The sequence below is a fragment of the Argopecten irradians genome, chromosome 8 (assembly GCF_041381155.1).
Source record: "Argopecten irradians isolate NY chromosome 8, Ai_NY, whole genome shotgun sequence".
Classification (NCBI taxonomy): Eukaryota; Metazoa; Mollusca; class Bivalvia; order Pectinida; family Pectinidae; genus Argopecten; species Argopecten irradians.
In genome coordinates this window covers 11,652,742-11,671,006 of record NC_091141.1, presented here as the reverse complement: position 1 = coordinate 11,671,006, position 18,265 = coordinate 11,652,742, and the positions used below count along the sequence as shown (strand labels likewise).

The 18,265-nt window shown below is 36.9% G+C and overlaps 1 protein-coding gene across 2 annotated transcripts in view; it reads right to left on the bottom strand.

Moving 5' to 3' along the window:
* Nucleotides 1–18,265, bottom strand: part of LOC138329357 (hepatocyte nuclear factor 6-like) — a 32,741-nt gene that overhangs the window by 5,938 nt on the left and 8,538 nt on the right. The window contains exons 2-3 of one of the 2 annotated variants that reach the window (XM_069276286.1): nucleotides 10,075–10,152; nucleotides 4,143–4,216 (exon numbers count right to left, since the gene is read on the bottom strand). In XM_069276286.1, the coding sequence (XP_069132387.1) occupies nucleotides 4,143–4,216; nucleotides 10,075–10,152 (152 nt within the window). The remainder of the gene's footprint in view (nucleotides 1–4,142; nucleotides 4,217–10,074; nucleotides 10,153–18,265) is intronic. The other variant, XM_069276285.1, reaches the window with a different exon arrangement.

Genomic DNA, 18,265 nt, shown 5'->3' with positions numbered 1-18,265 from the left:
AAAGAACAGTTTTAACTTTCATGTACAGATGAGGTGATAAGTGCTCAGCACAAAAATGTCCCATGTCTTATATATTACATCACAATGGTCTGTAAATATATTGATTGTTTTATTGTTATTCAAAGATAAAACAGAAGCATCACAACTTCAACGTTCACAAACTTAAATGTATCATATCTAGGCTATCACCACCAGAGAAAATATACGCTTCATTTGTTTTGTAAAAACCAAATATTGCACATTTGTCTCTCTGTTGCTAACTATTCATATAAGTCTGGATTTGAAAATCTTTTTCATTTGAGCAAATCTAGAAGAAAAGCAGAAAGAACTTCAGCCTAAACATTAAACATGAAGACAACTAAACACATTTGCAAGCAACATAAAGCAGATTTTGGTTTTGTTTGTTCAATTGAAAATATAAGATTGCCATTCAACTGAGGATATGTGTTACAAAGAGTATAGATGTGCTGTTTTTTTGTGTACAAAGATTCCTCACATTATGGTCTAGACATAAAGAGACTGGAGAAAGAGACAGTGTATATATATCACAGCTGACATCCACTTGACACGCAAACACACAATCTATAATTTGTTACAAAAGATTTATTTTGGAGTCTGCATTTCATATTTCCTTAATGTTTATTCATATATCTCTTACAATATGCAATATATTCATCAGGAAAATACAGTCAAAATTTTCTGTAAAGACAACTCAAGGGTCAAAGGGTCCTTTTATGGCCTTTTTACATAGGTCAAAGTTCACTAGAACTGGCCATTTTGGATGAACTAGATAGGCATACCCAGTACCATATACAGCAGAGTGAACTTGGCACACCCAGTACCCTACAGACCAGCCAGTCCATAATGTGACCTTCAGATTCTGTGCCAAAACATTGCCCTTATAAACACTGAACTGTCCAGTACTCCCAGGTTCTATCCACGGCAAACTGGTCCGACTAAATAAAATCCACCGCCAACCATCGGACCAAACTTGATTATATGTTGAGTGTAAGACGGATGAAGAGCTGGGCCTGAGACTAGGGGGAGAGTTGACGGATCATCTTATACCAATGCAATAAATAGACAACTTGACAAAATTACAGGGTGCCCAGATAGGGGAGGCACCTCCATTGTATTGGCTAAATAAGACACAAGCTTCCATGATAGTCATAAAAAAAGTCCCAGCTCCAATAAATACTTCCGTACACACACACACAACACACACGGTTAACGGCTGTCAAGAAGATGGGGCATGTAGAGGCGGTATTTACCTCTAGGTCTTCATTAAAGCCGTATATGGTGTGGCACACACATTAGGCACTAAAACCTACATCAGAGTAACCTTCATCTTACCATGTCTAAAACCACTGGGGAATGGTGTGCTGTGTGAGCTTCTACAGCTATCACTATAGACATCATTTCACACACACAAAAACCAAGTGTGAACTGTATTCAGAGCTGTGCCTTGAGCCAAAATCCACGCAATTCTCATGCATCTCATGATGCTATACCTTCTGGAGTAATTGTGTAGGTAGATAAACAATATTACATACTGTACAGGTTTTGATTTGATTCTCTGTACTTTTTGAAATCCACATATAATGTTGATAGAGGCTGTTAATTTTTTGGGGGTCTTAATCAAATTTTGACCAAATATGGTAAACTGCTTCAACTGTCGAATCAACATAACAGTGTCGCAACAATATATAAATTGTAGGGAATTATTATACGAAGAAAACATGGTATATAAATTGTAGGGAATTATTTTACAAAGACAATATGGTATATAAATTGTAGGGAATCATTATACAAAGACAATATGGTATATAAATTGTAGGCAATTATTATACAAAGACAATATATAAATTGTTGGGGTTTATTATGCTCTGGCAATGGTTTAAATGTGTTTACCTGGTAGAGTTGATGAATCGTGGTGGTATACACAGATGAACTGCTGTGTACCTACATCCGTTACTGGGTAACTGTGACAAGTATTTCCCCTGATGTTAGTTTATGTGCCTGGCTAATGAAGCTATGTGTACTTTTGTGGAATTGATACTACAGAAATGTGTGGACTCTCTATAAAATGGACTCAAAACAATCAATACAAACATTTCAAAACATCCACTACCACTTTTATTATGTCAACACACATTTTTTTAGAGTTCAAATTTCACCTATACTCCCCATGGATGAATCTATTCCTACACATTTACTTGTGGTACTGTGTTAATGTCAACAAAACTCGACACCAGAAACAACATGCCAAAAGCCACCCCAATTTGTACAATTATTTTTGGTAATTTCCAGGGGAACAAAGAGTGTATGGGGGTGTTGTGTACGGCGTTCATTACGTGTATAATTACAAGATTAGGGAGACCAGATATACACCACTACATCTATTAAATATTTACTCCTTCCATTGCTATGAATAATTGAACCCCACGATGCTACACAACAAAGAGTTCTTGTCGCACCAAGCTGCACTACATGATCACCTATGGAACCTATTCTTGTCACCTGCTGGCCCCTAAACACACATATAGGTAGCACGTTACCTGTACATATATGTACATGTAACAGACACAGCCACTGAAACACAGTGCAGCACTCTCGCTTTACTTATACCAGAGAATTTTAAAACAAGCATAATGCAACATTGATATACTTCAGTGCAAATTAACCTACTGGAACACAAACCAGAACCCTTATCCTGGCTTTGTCAAACCATTCTCTAAAACTTCAAAGTTTGGACTCCAGACTATTAACATGCCATCACAACAATATTACAACATGAACAGTTGAAGCATATAAATCTCTTCAATTCCACTTGGAATTTTATCAGTGACATTTATAGCCAAACATAAATATGAACTGGTGAAATACTTCTAAACCGAATTGAAAATATTAAATTTGATTTTAAATTGAAGACATTCTTACTGTTTTGCTTCATGTATATACATGTCCATACAAATCATTTCTTTTCTACATTACTGAGAAACACCAACATGCTTTATAAACACAAAGAAAAGTACAAACAATACTCAAACACAAACTACATTCACTGGAGAGAAAAACAAACTACATTATTGGAGAGAGAAAAATTAAGATCACTTATTCCAGATATCATTTTCTTAGATTTCAAATGAAAGCAGTTGAAGAGAATAAATTCATATATGGGTTGGGAAGATAAGAAAGCCTAGTATCTGTGTGTGGTTTAGTGTGCTATAAGGACTACCCAAGAAGGCCAATATCTTATCACTGTAGGGATTTGAAGGTTTAAAATATTTTCTCTATGATGATATTGTGTGATGACACTAAATATGTCTTGTTGATATAACGGTAGAGATAAAATTTCTCAGCTCTTCACACATTTACCGGGCAAACAGGCCGGATTGTGGAACAGATATAAATATACTCGTTGTTGATCAGGGCACCTCTATATCATTTGACAAGATTTTTTGTTTTATAGCCGAGAAAAATCTGAACACCTGATGTCATTCATCATAGATGTCTACAGTTACACCTACAGTAACGTGAACCTATACTGTAGAGACAGATGAACAAAAAACATGGTCATGACACTGACATGATGAATGTCACTAGTTAACTAGGCAATTAACAACTTCAGGATATTTTTTCCTCACAATAAACATTAATTGTCGAGGTGTATTGCACTAGAATTCAATTTACTATCCATGCATAAGGAATGGGCTGGCGAATGCGCGGCAGCTTGTATTACAAAACAGTCACTGCACAACTTCATCACCGACAACCATGTCGTCAAGAAGTTTTTTTATGTGTTAATTTTTATTTAATTATGGCCATGTTGTACAAGTTAACAACCTCTATGTTTTTTTGGCTATCCATTTTTTTTATTTCAAAGAGAATAAAATAAGGATTACAATGAAAAAGAGACAGAAGAGAAGAGAGAGACTACAGGACAGAGCGAAGGAAACCTGTTCAGTACACGAACCAATACATATTTATGCAGAAAAACACATTGTGCGACAATTCATTAAACCTGGTGATTATTGTTTCTGAGGATGGCGGCTCTGTAGAGAGGGCGATGAGCCATAGAGCAGTGGTCAGTCAGGCGGAAATGTTTACAGGATTTAATTATACTGATTCATGAATCATACCTGGGCTGACGGCCATGGCTGACTCGGGGACTGCTTCATGAGCTCCTGTGGCTGACTGGTTCTAACGAGAGGCTCTATAATGAGACAGTAATGACAAGGATGAAGGACGACTCAAGCTGTCTCACCTAACTCTAACTTAGACCCAGTAAGTGACCCTCCCACTGACCTCTGACCTCTCTAACCATCACCTAAATAGACTTAACTCTACTTCAGATGCAGCATTTGCCCCTTCCTCCAATTCCTCTGTTATTGTCACCTAAAGTTTGCAATAAACTGTAACGAAGACTCCACATATGCCCCTCTATCCCCCCTCAAGACCTTTTGAATCAATATCTTTTCTTTCCTAGTTTGACGTTACCTCTAGCCAAGGCAACTAGTACCCATCCAAGGCATACCTTAATTCTGATACATCTAGCTAAATATGTAATCTAGTTCCTAACTAGCTGTAGTCTAAACCTTTACTTTTTTATAAGTTCTTACGTACATAAGTATCATATCATCTTTCCCCTTAACCTTTCCAGTAATACATCATATCTTTAATATAACAGTAACTTCCAAGAAAACCAAGGAGAGGAGGGTAAATGTTTATTCCCTATAATGACTCCAGTTAGTAAGTGACCAAAACCTATTATGAAACTACGCGAGCTAGTTATTATTCTCCCGACCAAAACATGGTGACCAAACTTAGCCTTACAAGTACAGCCACAGGAGCGAAATTTCATCATCTAATTTACAAAAATAACCACACAATGTAATCACAGCTTTATTTTGTGTTATCGTTAAATCTTTTTTCCGCTTCATTGCCAATTTATCAAAGCATTAAAATAGCATGCATGATGAAATTCAAGATTACATTTAACAATTACAGTTTATGAGGCTCCTAAAGAGTTTTTATCTAAGCTTAAGGTAAAATGTTTGTTTAACACAGTGGGTCAGTGTATTTTGTGTATATAGATGGTGGTACAGTAATGGTATATGTTGTATATCTCTCATGTTAACACTGAGATATATATAGATATTTATTCTTGTGACATCATGCAAGATGATTTGATGGCTAAAGATGTTTGATCATGTAGTTATACTTAACATATTATACTTACATTGTGATTTGATGTTTCAAAAAAGATGTTTACTCGATAACAAAATTATTTCATAATACTGAACTACTTTTCAATGATTATGGCACCTTCAATTTAAACAATTATCTCCCTGCATTGTCCTGTTTTGTTGTGAATATAAACATCCTGAGGATGACGATGATGACGATGATGACTATGATTTACTCAGTCCTCCTAAACCTCAGACAAAGACTCTGATATTCAGCCTCAGTACTCGTTTACTTAAAGCCCTGACTCATGCGTCCAGCGATCTCACGGCTTATCCCTTACCTGGGCTTTTTACCTGGCTGCCATACAATGTTCTCTAATCCGACCACTGCTGTATAATATGATAATAGAAGCGCGTGCTGCCTATCTGTTTGTCGCCCTGTCTACCATTTCTTGGTGGGATGAAGTGCTTTATAATTATTGTGCTCAGTGTTCCAACAGCTTGCTTGTCGAGATTTGTAACTTACCAAAAGCCAAATGATTGATAATTGTTGTCATGGTAACTAATCAGCTTAAACTGAAATAATTTTGGAAGTAAGTTTAACGGAAGCAGTACTATGCCAATGTTGAAGTGGTGGTGCTGCCTAGAAATTAAAACCATCAAGTACGCAGTGAGAGGCTAGGAGATCGCGATGCTGGGCAAAAGCAGCGAGTCTAAAGCTACCAATTCTATAATTTTAGTTCCTATACCAGCTTAAAGCTTTCAGAAATATTTCCATGATCATCTTAAACTCAGCAGGATCAAAAGACTTGTGCGGTTCTGATGGTTACTATGACTACTTAACCACATAAACCAAACTTGTATGTAAAGTTCAATTGATTTTTTTTGTTTATTTTTCTAATCAATATAAATTGTAGTGAAGATTGAATTGAGTTGATTCATTAAGTAATATTTTTATCCAGCTGTTGGACCACCTCACAAAAAGCATTTAATTCCCACAATACACAGTCAACATCATTAAAGCTAGATAACGGGGAATTTCGAGGTGTACGACTGAGAACGTGCCAGCTGAGTACGGACACTCGTGTGGAAAATTCAACAATAAAATATTGATACGGTTTAAACATGTATTTGTCTTAGACAGGAACGACTCATAGATTTATGGATTTCAAGTCGTGTACTTATAGAGATCGTGTGAACAAGGCGTTGGGGATCAATACCCAATTTAATTCTAATCACAGGGGAGGGTAGAAAGCTTTGTTTACAAACTGTCAACAGTCCGGCCCATCCATGACAGCTCCTTTACAAATCTACCATTTATACAAGTGTACATTTTTCTGTGAGGAGGACTTTCTCGTGAATAGCTGCAGATGCTGAGATTCCATCGTCATGACGTCATGCCCATGGCTGCCGTTTATACCACCCACAAGCACAGCCACAGGACAGCTCGCTCAGCCACAAGGAAGGCAACACTATACCCTGGCCATGGGGGATAACTTAATCAGCTATGGTCATTACTAGGCCAACATGCCTGAAGATAGGCCAGTACAAAGGAAGTCCCACAGAGCTGTTCATCTTTATCGCATACATACAAAGAAAGTCTGATCTGAACTTGTGCGATGGTGTATGTGTGTGCGATACTATAATTCTACCACATACACACAATGGTCTAACTAAATCTACGTGATCATACTCTCGTGTGTGCGATTGTTACATGTGCTTGCCTACACCTTCAGTCCACACATACTACAACAGTTCAATTTATCTACCGTACGTTCAATAAAATTTACATCATTGTTAGGCAAGTGAGAAATTCCCATAGGTATCTCTCCTTGACTGGCGGTTTATGTTTAGATAAGAATAAAACCTATTTCCAGCCCGTCACAATAAGCTATTTGTTAAGTGACACAATGTCAGGGGGTTGTCGTCTAAACATCCCTCTCCCCATTCCTTTTGGGGATAGCGTACCCCAGTGTTCTATACAACTGTTACAAAGACCTAAGTAGCAGGGTAAATCTATCCCGGCCACAACTGTATTGTGCTCCAAGCTTTAGTGTCAAGTGGGAGTCTCTCCTCCACACGAACCACATGTGTAGTCGTGCTGTGCACCTGCTTAACATTCCTTTCAGTCCGCACAAGTAGTGCTGCACCACTCTACTCCAGCAACGACGAGTACCCAACTCCAAATGACTCTATAGTTTTCAGCTGAAGAAATAACGGGGCTGACACTTATAGAACCAGAGGTGCTAACTGATCAGTGCAAGTTAATAAATGTGATGTTGTTGTCACTTGGTCATATCTAGAAAGGACACCAAGAGGTCACTCTTCTGACAAACTTTTTCATCATGGTCATCAAGAGATCTCCTTTTTGGAACAACTTTTCATGATATACTGTCATTGAGGGTGCTTTACATTTCATAAAGTGACATGTGGAATTAAAACAACAAAGCTTTCACAAATATTGTCAACCCTTGGGGCAAAGGAAACTATATTACTATCTTTATAGCTTTGTTGTAATTTTAACTGCTGCAAGGTTATTGAAGTAAATCTACTAAAGTTAGCTGGTCCCTGATGCAAAAAAAATTATATAAAGAATTGAAAGAAAATAAAGAAATGAGAGAAAAGAAGACGAGTCGTGATCCGCTCCAGATGCCCTTCATTTTTACTACCTGTGATTTTTTTGACTTGCTTGCGGTATCTTACAGTGAATGAACACAAAGAAAGCTAGGAGATGGAGGTATTAAACAGGACACTGAAAAGACAGAGTCACCTGCAAAGACATATGGTGGTAGTAGTGGATGTCGTGGCCTGTGTAAAGATGGAATTAAAACACAATAGCACCTTCATCAGGGGGGTTAGAGGGATTCAACTATTGTCATCAGCATGGGTAACACCTTTACTTAGAGGTGGTGGGGTCCTGTTATTACAAAGCAATGCACAAGTATCACCTTCATCAAACGAGGGGGTTCAGCCCTATTATAGGTGTTACGCATGGCAAATTATCGTCAAAAAATGTTGAAAGGGAAGCTCTGCGTTCTATTCAACATTACAACTTTAGTGTTAGCTCTGTCAAACAGCTTTTGTCATATGTAACAGTAGTGAAATTGTTCAGATAAAACAGATATATGGAGATTTAGTCTTTGTTGATTAAGGAATTGAAACGAGTTCTCCCATTTAAGTTAAAAACAGATAAATAAAGTTGGAGTCTTTGTATTGAGTAATTGTGAAGAGTTATTCCATTAAAGTAGTTATTACATAGCACATGACTAACGGTGACTTGTAACAGCGCGTCATGAACAGTTTATATATATGACTAACTCGACTTTAATATGAAAGGCCCAACAACACATGGTTGATGCTGCTGCCCTGTGTATAGAAGATGTAAGCTTGATGCCAATTGGATGGCAGGGTTCAATCGGATAAGGTCACAAGTAGCCACAGGAAGCAGTTTACATTATACCCAAAGCTTCAATGAATTATTCATACCTGGGCCACCATTAGGCCTAAAATGATGGTCAAGGAATCTGATGACTTTTATCGTCATCGTAAATCTGATGTGAAGGGTCAGTGTGGCCTGTAGCCATGTATCTATATAATTGTATACATGCTATGATTCGACTTTGAACCAATTAGGTCCAGCATTGATCTACAAATCCATTTAATGATTGGTTTATCTGTCGGTATTGGTGTCAGTGACAATCAGCATGTGTAGGTTACGTAATACGTGAAACATTTAATTGAAAATCTCTCATTAATATTTCAACAAAATTTGACTTGGAGCAATAAACCCTTACTGCAATAACAGCACTTGAGTAATTAACAAACAGTGAAAGAAACAACAATACATCGTAAACTAAAAATAAACATAACTACATTTAGGGTGATATATATATATATGTGTATTGAAATAATTACATTTATATATATATATATGTGTATTGAAATAATTTTTATATTTATGTATGTAAGAAGTTCGCCTTATTTTATATTCTATATGATTCTATTCATTCTATTATATTCTGATATATATTAGAAGTATATATACATAGGTTTACACAAAGACAGAATCTCAGAACTGAACAGAGAATGAAATGGCACACGCAGGATTTCGACAGGTACAGGACACTTTGAAAGATGGACTTTACAAATATCTACAGTTTCATCGGACTGTCACATACACACACTGAAATGGACACCAGAAACAGTAGAGGTTATATACAGAGAACAAAATACACACATGCTGTTTGAGAACTGTTAATAACAACATCAAGAGAAACACATTACATGTCCGTCTAAATCAGTCATACAGCTTACATTTCATCATTTCAGAAAATATTTCAACTGTTTACAGGCCTTTCATTAAGAACCACAGATTAAGCGGCTTGCAACAATTGCTTTCCAGAATCTCAAAACTCACTAGTATGCAACCTTCAACATGGAATATTTTTGGGATTCCTGTTAAATGTAAGCAAAGAGCTGGCAATTTCCCCACCATGGAGACTGTAGGAGATGTTAATACAGTGGGAAGGTAGAGGGACCTTCTCCCCAAACCTGTATTACCATGCAGAGATATGACAGAGAACTGAAAATGTCACCATTTCATCAGAATGCCTGCATTTCAATACAGACAATATGCCCTTGACAAATGTCAAAGAATTATTTTATCTCTTACCAAACATGTCTTGGAAAAGTGATATACAAATGTTTTGCAAGTGTTAAATATCTTAAATTTAATTTTGATTTTTTGATGAAAGTTTGATGAAATGGTGATGTTTACAGAGTAGTGTTTTCTGCGAGAGAGACACACACACAGAACAGAGCGAAGACGACGACGGCTATGACATCATTAGGATCGCTATGCGACGTGTTTATATATGTAGCCTACCTATGTTGGCTATGGGGTGCCCAAAGCTGCCCGCCGACACTGATTCTTCCTTTATGGACACCTCCCCGAATGATTTGCCTACAGAAAGAAAATTAAACATGATAGGATATCTCGCAACAAAAAATTGATACAAGTTTGTTGGTTAAATTGTTAGATATTATAATATGCAGCTACTGGCTAGCTAATTAATTGCCCTGCAGTACTTGGGTTAGTCATAATTAGTATGCTGAAATATAATGGAAAATAGTGAAATTAATAAAGATAAATAGATAAATATATAATGAATAGATATAATACATATCATACATTAAATCTTTAATCTCTTTCTCTTACAAACTATCACATCCATACTTTAACAGTGATAAAATCATAATCATTTTTTTTTTAAATATTACATTAGTAAAAGAACAAAATGTGAGGAATAAAATTCATGTGAAATTCAAACTCAATTAATGTTTTAATGTTTAAATTATCTACCTGTAAAACAAATCAATATCATTTTATCAAATAATCAAAAATTTATAACTTTTTTGAAAGACTTTATAAAATCCCTTTCAGGTTCTGTAAAGAAGGGTAATCTTCTCAGTATAGGTACAGTGAGAAAACAGATATCTGGTTATTGTCGCAAAGACTAGCAGATTACAGAGTATATATATATATATAGTGTGTGGTAGGAGACAGATGATTGGATGATTAAATAGTATAATTGGTCTTCAAGCTACCAGTGCTGAAACCATTATGGTCCACATGACTAGTTGTAGGGATTTCGCGTAGAACAAAAGCTTACATATTTATCATCAGGAGTTTTGTATATGTACCAATTTTGTACATCGGTCCTTAAAACAGTAGTCCTGAATGAAACTAGGACTTCCTGGCCATTTTTCTACAGAGAGATTAAATCTCCCTTTAGTATAGAACCGATCGATATTCAACATCAGGTATGTGTCTATAGTATTTCATGCTTTTCTTTTTTTGTATAGAAAATAAATTACCATACAACACTCTATATATCAATTTAGGCCAATTACAATGGTGACACGGCCGCCTGGCCACGTCAGTAGGACCTAGTTGCTACCCCATAGACTCCGAACAATAGCACTGCGGAGGCTGGCATGGTAAGCATGGCAACCCGTGCCTTGAACGTTTGCCTGAACGGGACCCTCCCCTATCCTACCTACACACACAGCCTAGCCACAGACTAGGCCTACCTGTATTTTATGACACAGCTTTCATATGCTTCAGCTGCTTGCTGAAACAGGTAACAACTAAAGCTGCTTTCTCGCCATGGAAACAGCAAGCTAAACTGACAGCCCCAAATAAATGGGAAAAAAATGTATTCAAACAAACATAGAGGCCTTTCATGATCTCCCATGCATTGCAGTCAACACGGCACTCCAGCTTCCGTCCTTCCTGTCGTTGGTTTTTATAGTGCCCAAGTCCTCTCCTTACTTAATACAGCTTCAGCAATCACTCTAACTGCCTTTGTATGTGGGCAAAATTATACCATTTTATATGAAGAATAAAACATAACTAGAGTGGCATTCAATTTATGAATGTATGAATCACACAAAAGGGAGTTTCATAGAGTTAGGAATCTAAGAGAAGTTCCCAAGGCCTTTGTGAGAATATAACTTTGTTGTGCCCGTGGCCAGGGTATACAGGGTACAAACGACATGGGAAAACCGTACAGTGTGCCACAAAAGACAAGTTCATTTCAAAAGCACCTTTTATCCCATTATGAAATTGAAATTGTTCTGAATGAAAAGAGTTTTTTGAAATACATAAACATCCATGTAAAATGGAATGAAGAACTGATTAAAATCTAAAATCTTCTTTGCAAGGATGACAAAGGGATCTTTACAAGCATGAAGTACAAGCTATAAAATATTTAACAACAACTTTTCAAAATCCCACAAAAAAGCAAACAGTGTATTAAATAACTTGAACATTTAAAACGGTGAACTATTTCTGGCAGGTTAGGTCTGAAGCGCCGGCCTAACATGGTGAGGCTGAAATCCCCCAAGACTCAAGAGCAAATACAACAATAGAGATTATTATTGGAGGAAGGGGTCTGTTTGTTATCAGCTACTGAATGCCAAGAAAGTCAACAGTAGTCTCTAGAAACAATAGGAACCCAGAAGGCTTCATTCCCAGCCACTGAAGCCTTCAACAAACCCCTCACTCTGAGAGCTCGAGTCACTTCCTCACACAAGTCTTGCTTTCATCTATTGAGATACCAGCGTGGCCAATAAAGTTCCTATTCATTTCTGATAGCCAAACTTGCTGTTAATTACAAGAGCACCTAGAAGATTAACATGATTAAATGTATGTCAATAACAGCAATATCATACTGACTATCACACCACCACAGACTTATCTCACATCAACTACAACCAAGATCAAAATTAAGCAAGCAACCACACATCAGAAACATTTCAACTAATTTTTTATTCAAAACACAGTCAAGGTTTTTTTCTTGGCTATGCATGATATAAACTTATTTTTTTCATAAATGTTTTCTTATTCTTCCCTAACAACTGCAATACATGAAACTAGACTTAAATCCAAAACAATTAAATTATAGATTTACTGTAGTACATTTTTAGAACAGATTGACTTTGACGCCGTAACAATTTAAGCTACTATATCTGCAAATTTATTGATATTTTTTTCCCCTAACATTTCAATGATGTTCAGACCTTGGATCCAAACTGCCAGTGAAACTGACACCACAGTTATAGAACGCTAAACAATGACATATTAAAAGTACTAGCTCATAATGCTTCAGGGCTTCAGCAGCGATTGCCGAGTACATGGCTGGCGTTATGGATACCGGTACCTCTAAATCATGGCTAAGCCTTTATCTGGGGAACCATAGCTAGAATTCACCGACAGACAAAACAGAGGATATACCTTTCAGACTAAATGGCTGGTTTTGTTTCAAGGTTTGGGTCACCTGATACCCCACCATTTTTACCGAGTCCTTGTACACAGTGGTTGCTGCCTGAACATGCAGATTCCAGGAATGAATTCAGGACAAGGTTTTGTCACGAGACAACTGCTATCACGAATATTTCAATGCTGAAAGCCTGAGCGGAGATGTACAGCCAGTTGTGGGGTTTAATCAGGCCAGACGAAGGTCGAGTCAGAGCTGACCCCAATGACCGCCACATTCACAACTGTTTCCATTTTTTCTTTCCAGATTTTGTAATTCCACAACGTATTGAGATCAATGTTGGTATCATGTTGCCCTGTGATGAGATCAGTCAATGTTGTCCTGCAATCTGAACCACACATTTTTGCTTATCATCCACAGTTTTGTTAGCACAAATGAGATATTACCTATTGAAAAGCTGGAAAATTTGTACCCATTCATATGCTAATCATTCCCATTTTGGAACCATGTTCCGACAACAAAAGGCCCAAGGAAACTCGATATTTGGAGAAATTACCAAATGGCTTATCTGTCAATTAGATGGAACCTGTCTAAATAAGTAACAATTTGTTTGTTGGAGCATCTCTACCAACTACAAGGAAATTCCATTTGTTGGGGAAAGGCTACATCTTTCAAATCTTGAACACGGTGTTGTTACGCAGACAGCATCAGCTGGGCTGGAATTGGTGCATGAGTAAGCAGAAGCCAAACGACGTTAGCCCCAAGGGGTCATCCTTTATGGGGGAGAACGACAGCCTCGCCGGCCGTCAGTGATGCATGGCCCCTCGTGACACCGGGGTTACCCACCTAATATGTCCGCCAGACTGACAAGCCTGGGGAGATAGTGCCACCAAAAAGGAGGATAGTGAAATCATTTTAGGTTTTCCTTATATAAACTAATTTATAACTTATCTGATTAGCTGTCACTTTAATATTACTGGCGTCCTTCAAAAAATTAACAGCAATCCAGATATATATACCCGGGCCGGTATTTACAAGCTAACTTCTGCAAACATATTGATGAATAGTATTGTTCTTTCATTTAAAACCATATAACATTAGAACAGTAGAAACAAAGATATACACAAAATTTAAAATTGCCTCCATGTTGATCTGTTAATTTTGTAAACAACACCACCATCTTTGTATACTGATAGCCACTAATAGATATGATTTACAAAATTCACCCTACAATGCACTCAATTGTTGACAGCAAATAATCTGATCTTTTTTCCACTTCACAAAATCCCCTAACATTTTAGGGGGTCCAGTAACATAGATGATGAGACAGTTTATTCAAACTTTCAGGTTTTTTAAAGACTGTTTTATAAATTTCAATTTTCAAGTGTCTAACCTATCAACCCCCTTATCAATATTTTTGTATAGTCTTCCTGCAGGGACACTTTTTTCCTCACACGTAGGAGTTTGAGGGAATGAAAAGACCGCCTTACATGCAATATTTACCAAACAAATGTGTACACAGTTTAAAGATACGACAGACCCTTTCCTTACTTTGATCTTATATCCAGAGTTACGGCCAGTAAAAGATTGCAATGTTTTAACTTTAAATACTTTTTTTGTACATTTTTTTTGTATCAGGAATGTGCAAACATGCAAAACTTTATTCCCTACATTGTTAATGTTTACACAAGTTTATAATTTAGTATGGAGGAATAAAAGAATACCTGAAATACATTGTTTTTTCTTCAAAAAGCAAAATTATTCCTCATAATAATGATATGCAATATTAAATTTTCTACCTTTTAGTGCATTATAATTTACAACTTTACCAGGGAATGAAACGTGCTGGTGAGTATAACAGCAGTTACTCACACTACTGCCTTAATGAAAATTATTAAACAGAACAAGCGTCTGTCCTAAACGATGGTAGATACAAGACTACAAAACACACCATTTAAACAGGACATAAATTTAACGCGATGGATGAATTCTGGATAAAAATAAATTCTCTATGATTGGCAGGGCTGGTTGTCTATATATATGAGGATGGAGATAGATTCAGTTAACCTTTATATGTTATCACCAGGTTTTATGTCATCAGCACCTAAACTTTTATGACAATTGCTGTGAGACAATGGCATTCATTTCCTACCAGGTCCACTGTATTGGTTTGTGCCAGTAGATGCAGTAATTGCCCCTGGCCTTTGATACTCAAAGATGACAGACAATGAGGTTAGATTGGGGCTCCCAGGGGGTTCATTCAATAGAATTTGCCATAATCTGGTATTCCAGACCAAATATGCTTCGTAAAACAGTAAAGTCGAATTCGGCTGTTTTTTGAATTCACAATTACGAAATAGATTCAATGTTGGATACAATCTCTATTTCATTATTTCAACAGTTAACTGGGTTCTAAAATGCATGTACAAGAATCAATAAGGCGTATGTCTCTTCAAGATGAATTGAATATTGTCATTTCTTGAACACAATAGATCTATTAAACCACATTTACAAAGACTCCAAGACTCCAATTTATCTACAGTAATTTTTGTCTTCTAATATCCAAGGCATTTTTTCTATATTTTTAAATTTCATCACCTATGGGCATGAAAGAATTGTTCAAAATGTTTCGCTTAAAAATGATTAAAAAGAAGTAAATCCTCAAATTCAGTTATGAACAGTGCCAAATTGATGACCATGCAGGTATCCTTCAGCTTTACAAAATGTTCATTATTGAATATGATGAATTCATTATGATTTCTGGACTATCAATTATCCTCTGATATTAATATTAAACAGTTGAGCCCCCTCAGGGTACCCCAGTAAACCATATGCCTAGCCATCACCTGTTTGAAGGCAATTAGGCAGGAGATGCTGTTGACACAGCTTTAGGTAGGCAGTGTAGTGGAGGAGTCCTTTGTCTGTAACCATCCACCCAGATTTTCTACCTTCAAGCATCCAACACTATTACCTACCAATTACCTTTATACCTAATTACTCAAATAATGATGGAAAATATCATTTGAATTTTGGCACAGCGAAACTTCAGGATGCAACAATAAAGCAACTCTACCCTAAGTATAACATCCAAAACTATTACATATCTTCCACAAAATTTTCAAATAATATTATAAGAACGTCAACCCTATATATCTATATTAGGAATATATGATTGTTCCCTTATGTTCTTTAGAATCTAGGATTAATCAGCTATTGATAATTTCCTATATACTACCTGATCATGTAACTTAACACCTTTAACAATACAACTTCCCAACTAACGGGTATTACAGGATCATGTTAATGTTAAACCAATGGGTCCATACCGATAATACTAACAAATACCACCTACCATCTGCTTACACCTAACTCAAATTAGGGACATGACAAACCAAAATGACATCGAACCTGCCTCCCACAGGTAATCATTAGGATATGACCAGTGCTGACGAACTAATACCTAACGGTACATTTGTAGGGCCATTTTTCACCAGGGAGATTTGGTAGCCTAACGGTGGATGACAGGTACAGACATTACGAGGCATTAAATACCTGCTACAGGTAGTCGTACAGGTAAAACAGGTGGTCAGGTAGGGAAACACATTCCACTCGACACTAACAAAGACTCGCCACCGACGACATGATCTAGCTGTTTCCTGGGGTATTAATTCATCCCTACATCACCTGATGTCTTGGTAACCGTTATCCCTAACAAATCTTCCCATATGGCTGTTTACATGATTGACAGCCAGGTTTCCGTTTCCTCGTTTACAAATTTACCTGTATTACCCAGGTTTACAACACCCCGTTATCAAGTACCTTACATGTTTACCCATCGATAGGTGGTGTTTTCTAAGAAATGTTTGTTTTATCAGTACAAGCTAATTAAATCTAAACTAAACAACACAACGTGACATCAAAGTCTTAACTTCTCCGAGCAATCCAAACTATGGTAGTGACCATATGGTTTGGAACCTAATAAGCTGCCAGTAGTTTAATTTGTATGAATTTAGTTAGAGAGAGCTGGTTTAACTCCAGGTGCATAAAAACAATGATACCATGATACAATTATTGGGGAACAGGCCTGTATGACTGTCTCACAAATTGTTTAACAATGACGGAGAGTAGAGGATCTCTTCTGGTGCTAGAAGTAGAGATACACATGTCAACTCTTCTGGTCAGCTTCTCATCCTTCTCCCGATTTATTAACCATGGACAAACACAATCACATTTTGCCATAGCTTGAGGGAGAGATGGTTTATTAGTAGTCGTAGTCGCTGCTGCCCTTGTACACACGCGCACACACAACAAACACACACACACACATCAGTACCAGGAAGGGCAAACCTGATTAGCATGCAATGAGAGCGAACGGCATTGAACCCAGATTAGTGTATGATGCATCGTTATTTTTTCATAATTAGTACAGCCTGTAAATGGCTGAAACGCCAAAACCCGTAATTACCCTTACATGGCTTAATTACATTAGTTCTTCCACATGCACAATGTTAGCAAAATGCATCTTCACTTTTTGGAGTGTCAGTTTGTCATAACAAGCCCTCATTCACATTAGTAAAAGACCACCTATATTGACGACTAGAATTGTACGATAACGATAAACTTTGAACATTACCTTTTAATTGTCGAAAATAAAAGTGGCTTTGTCACTATAAATGTTCAGAAAATAATGAAACAGTGATAACCATCTGCTTGCTTGGCCATTATCAGAAACATCATTACATAATCATACTACAAAACATAGACATTGTTTAAGATCTACAACTAATTTGTCGTTGCCAATTCTACATGAGCCTTTTTTACAGCCTAACATGCAGTATTAAGACTACCAGTACGACTATTTATCTGCTCTTTTATTGCCCCAAATGCCATGCAAATTGTACTGACGGTGTACTTGTAAGCTCTGCGCCTTATCCTCTGGTGGGATATATAAAACTGGGCTATCATGCTCTAGGTATATATATATGCGGGTTGTCTTTTTGGACAGGCATGGTAGGAAAAGAATCTAAAGGATTTATGCTATATTCAATTCTTGCAAAAGTGGTGGTGGTCATATATGGTCTTAAATAAGGCTTCAGATGCATTTCTCATATCACAGCAAATTTAGTAGGAAGCGTTGGAAGATGTGTATATTTCAAGACATTTCTCAAGATTCGGATGTCAATAGGAGTAAAATACTATTGACCCTGACACCCCTTCAACTCCACAGTAGATTCTTCCAGAGTAGATCTACTATCAGTTTTATAGGGGTAGAAGGGTAGTAAGGGTAGCACTGCA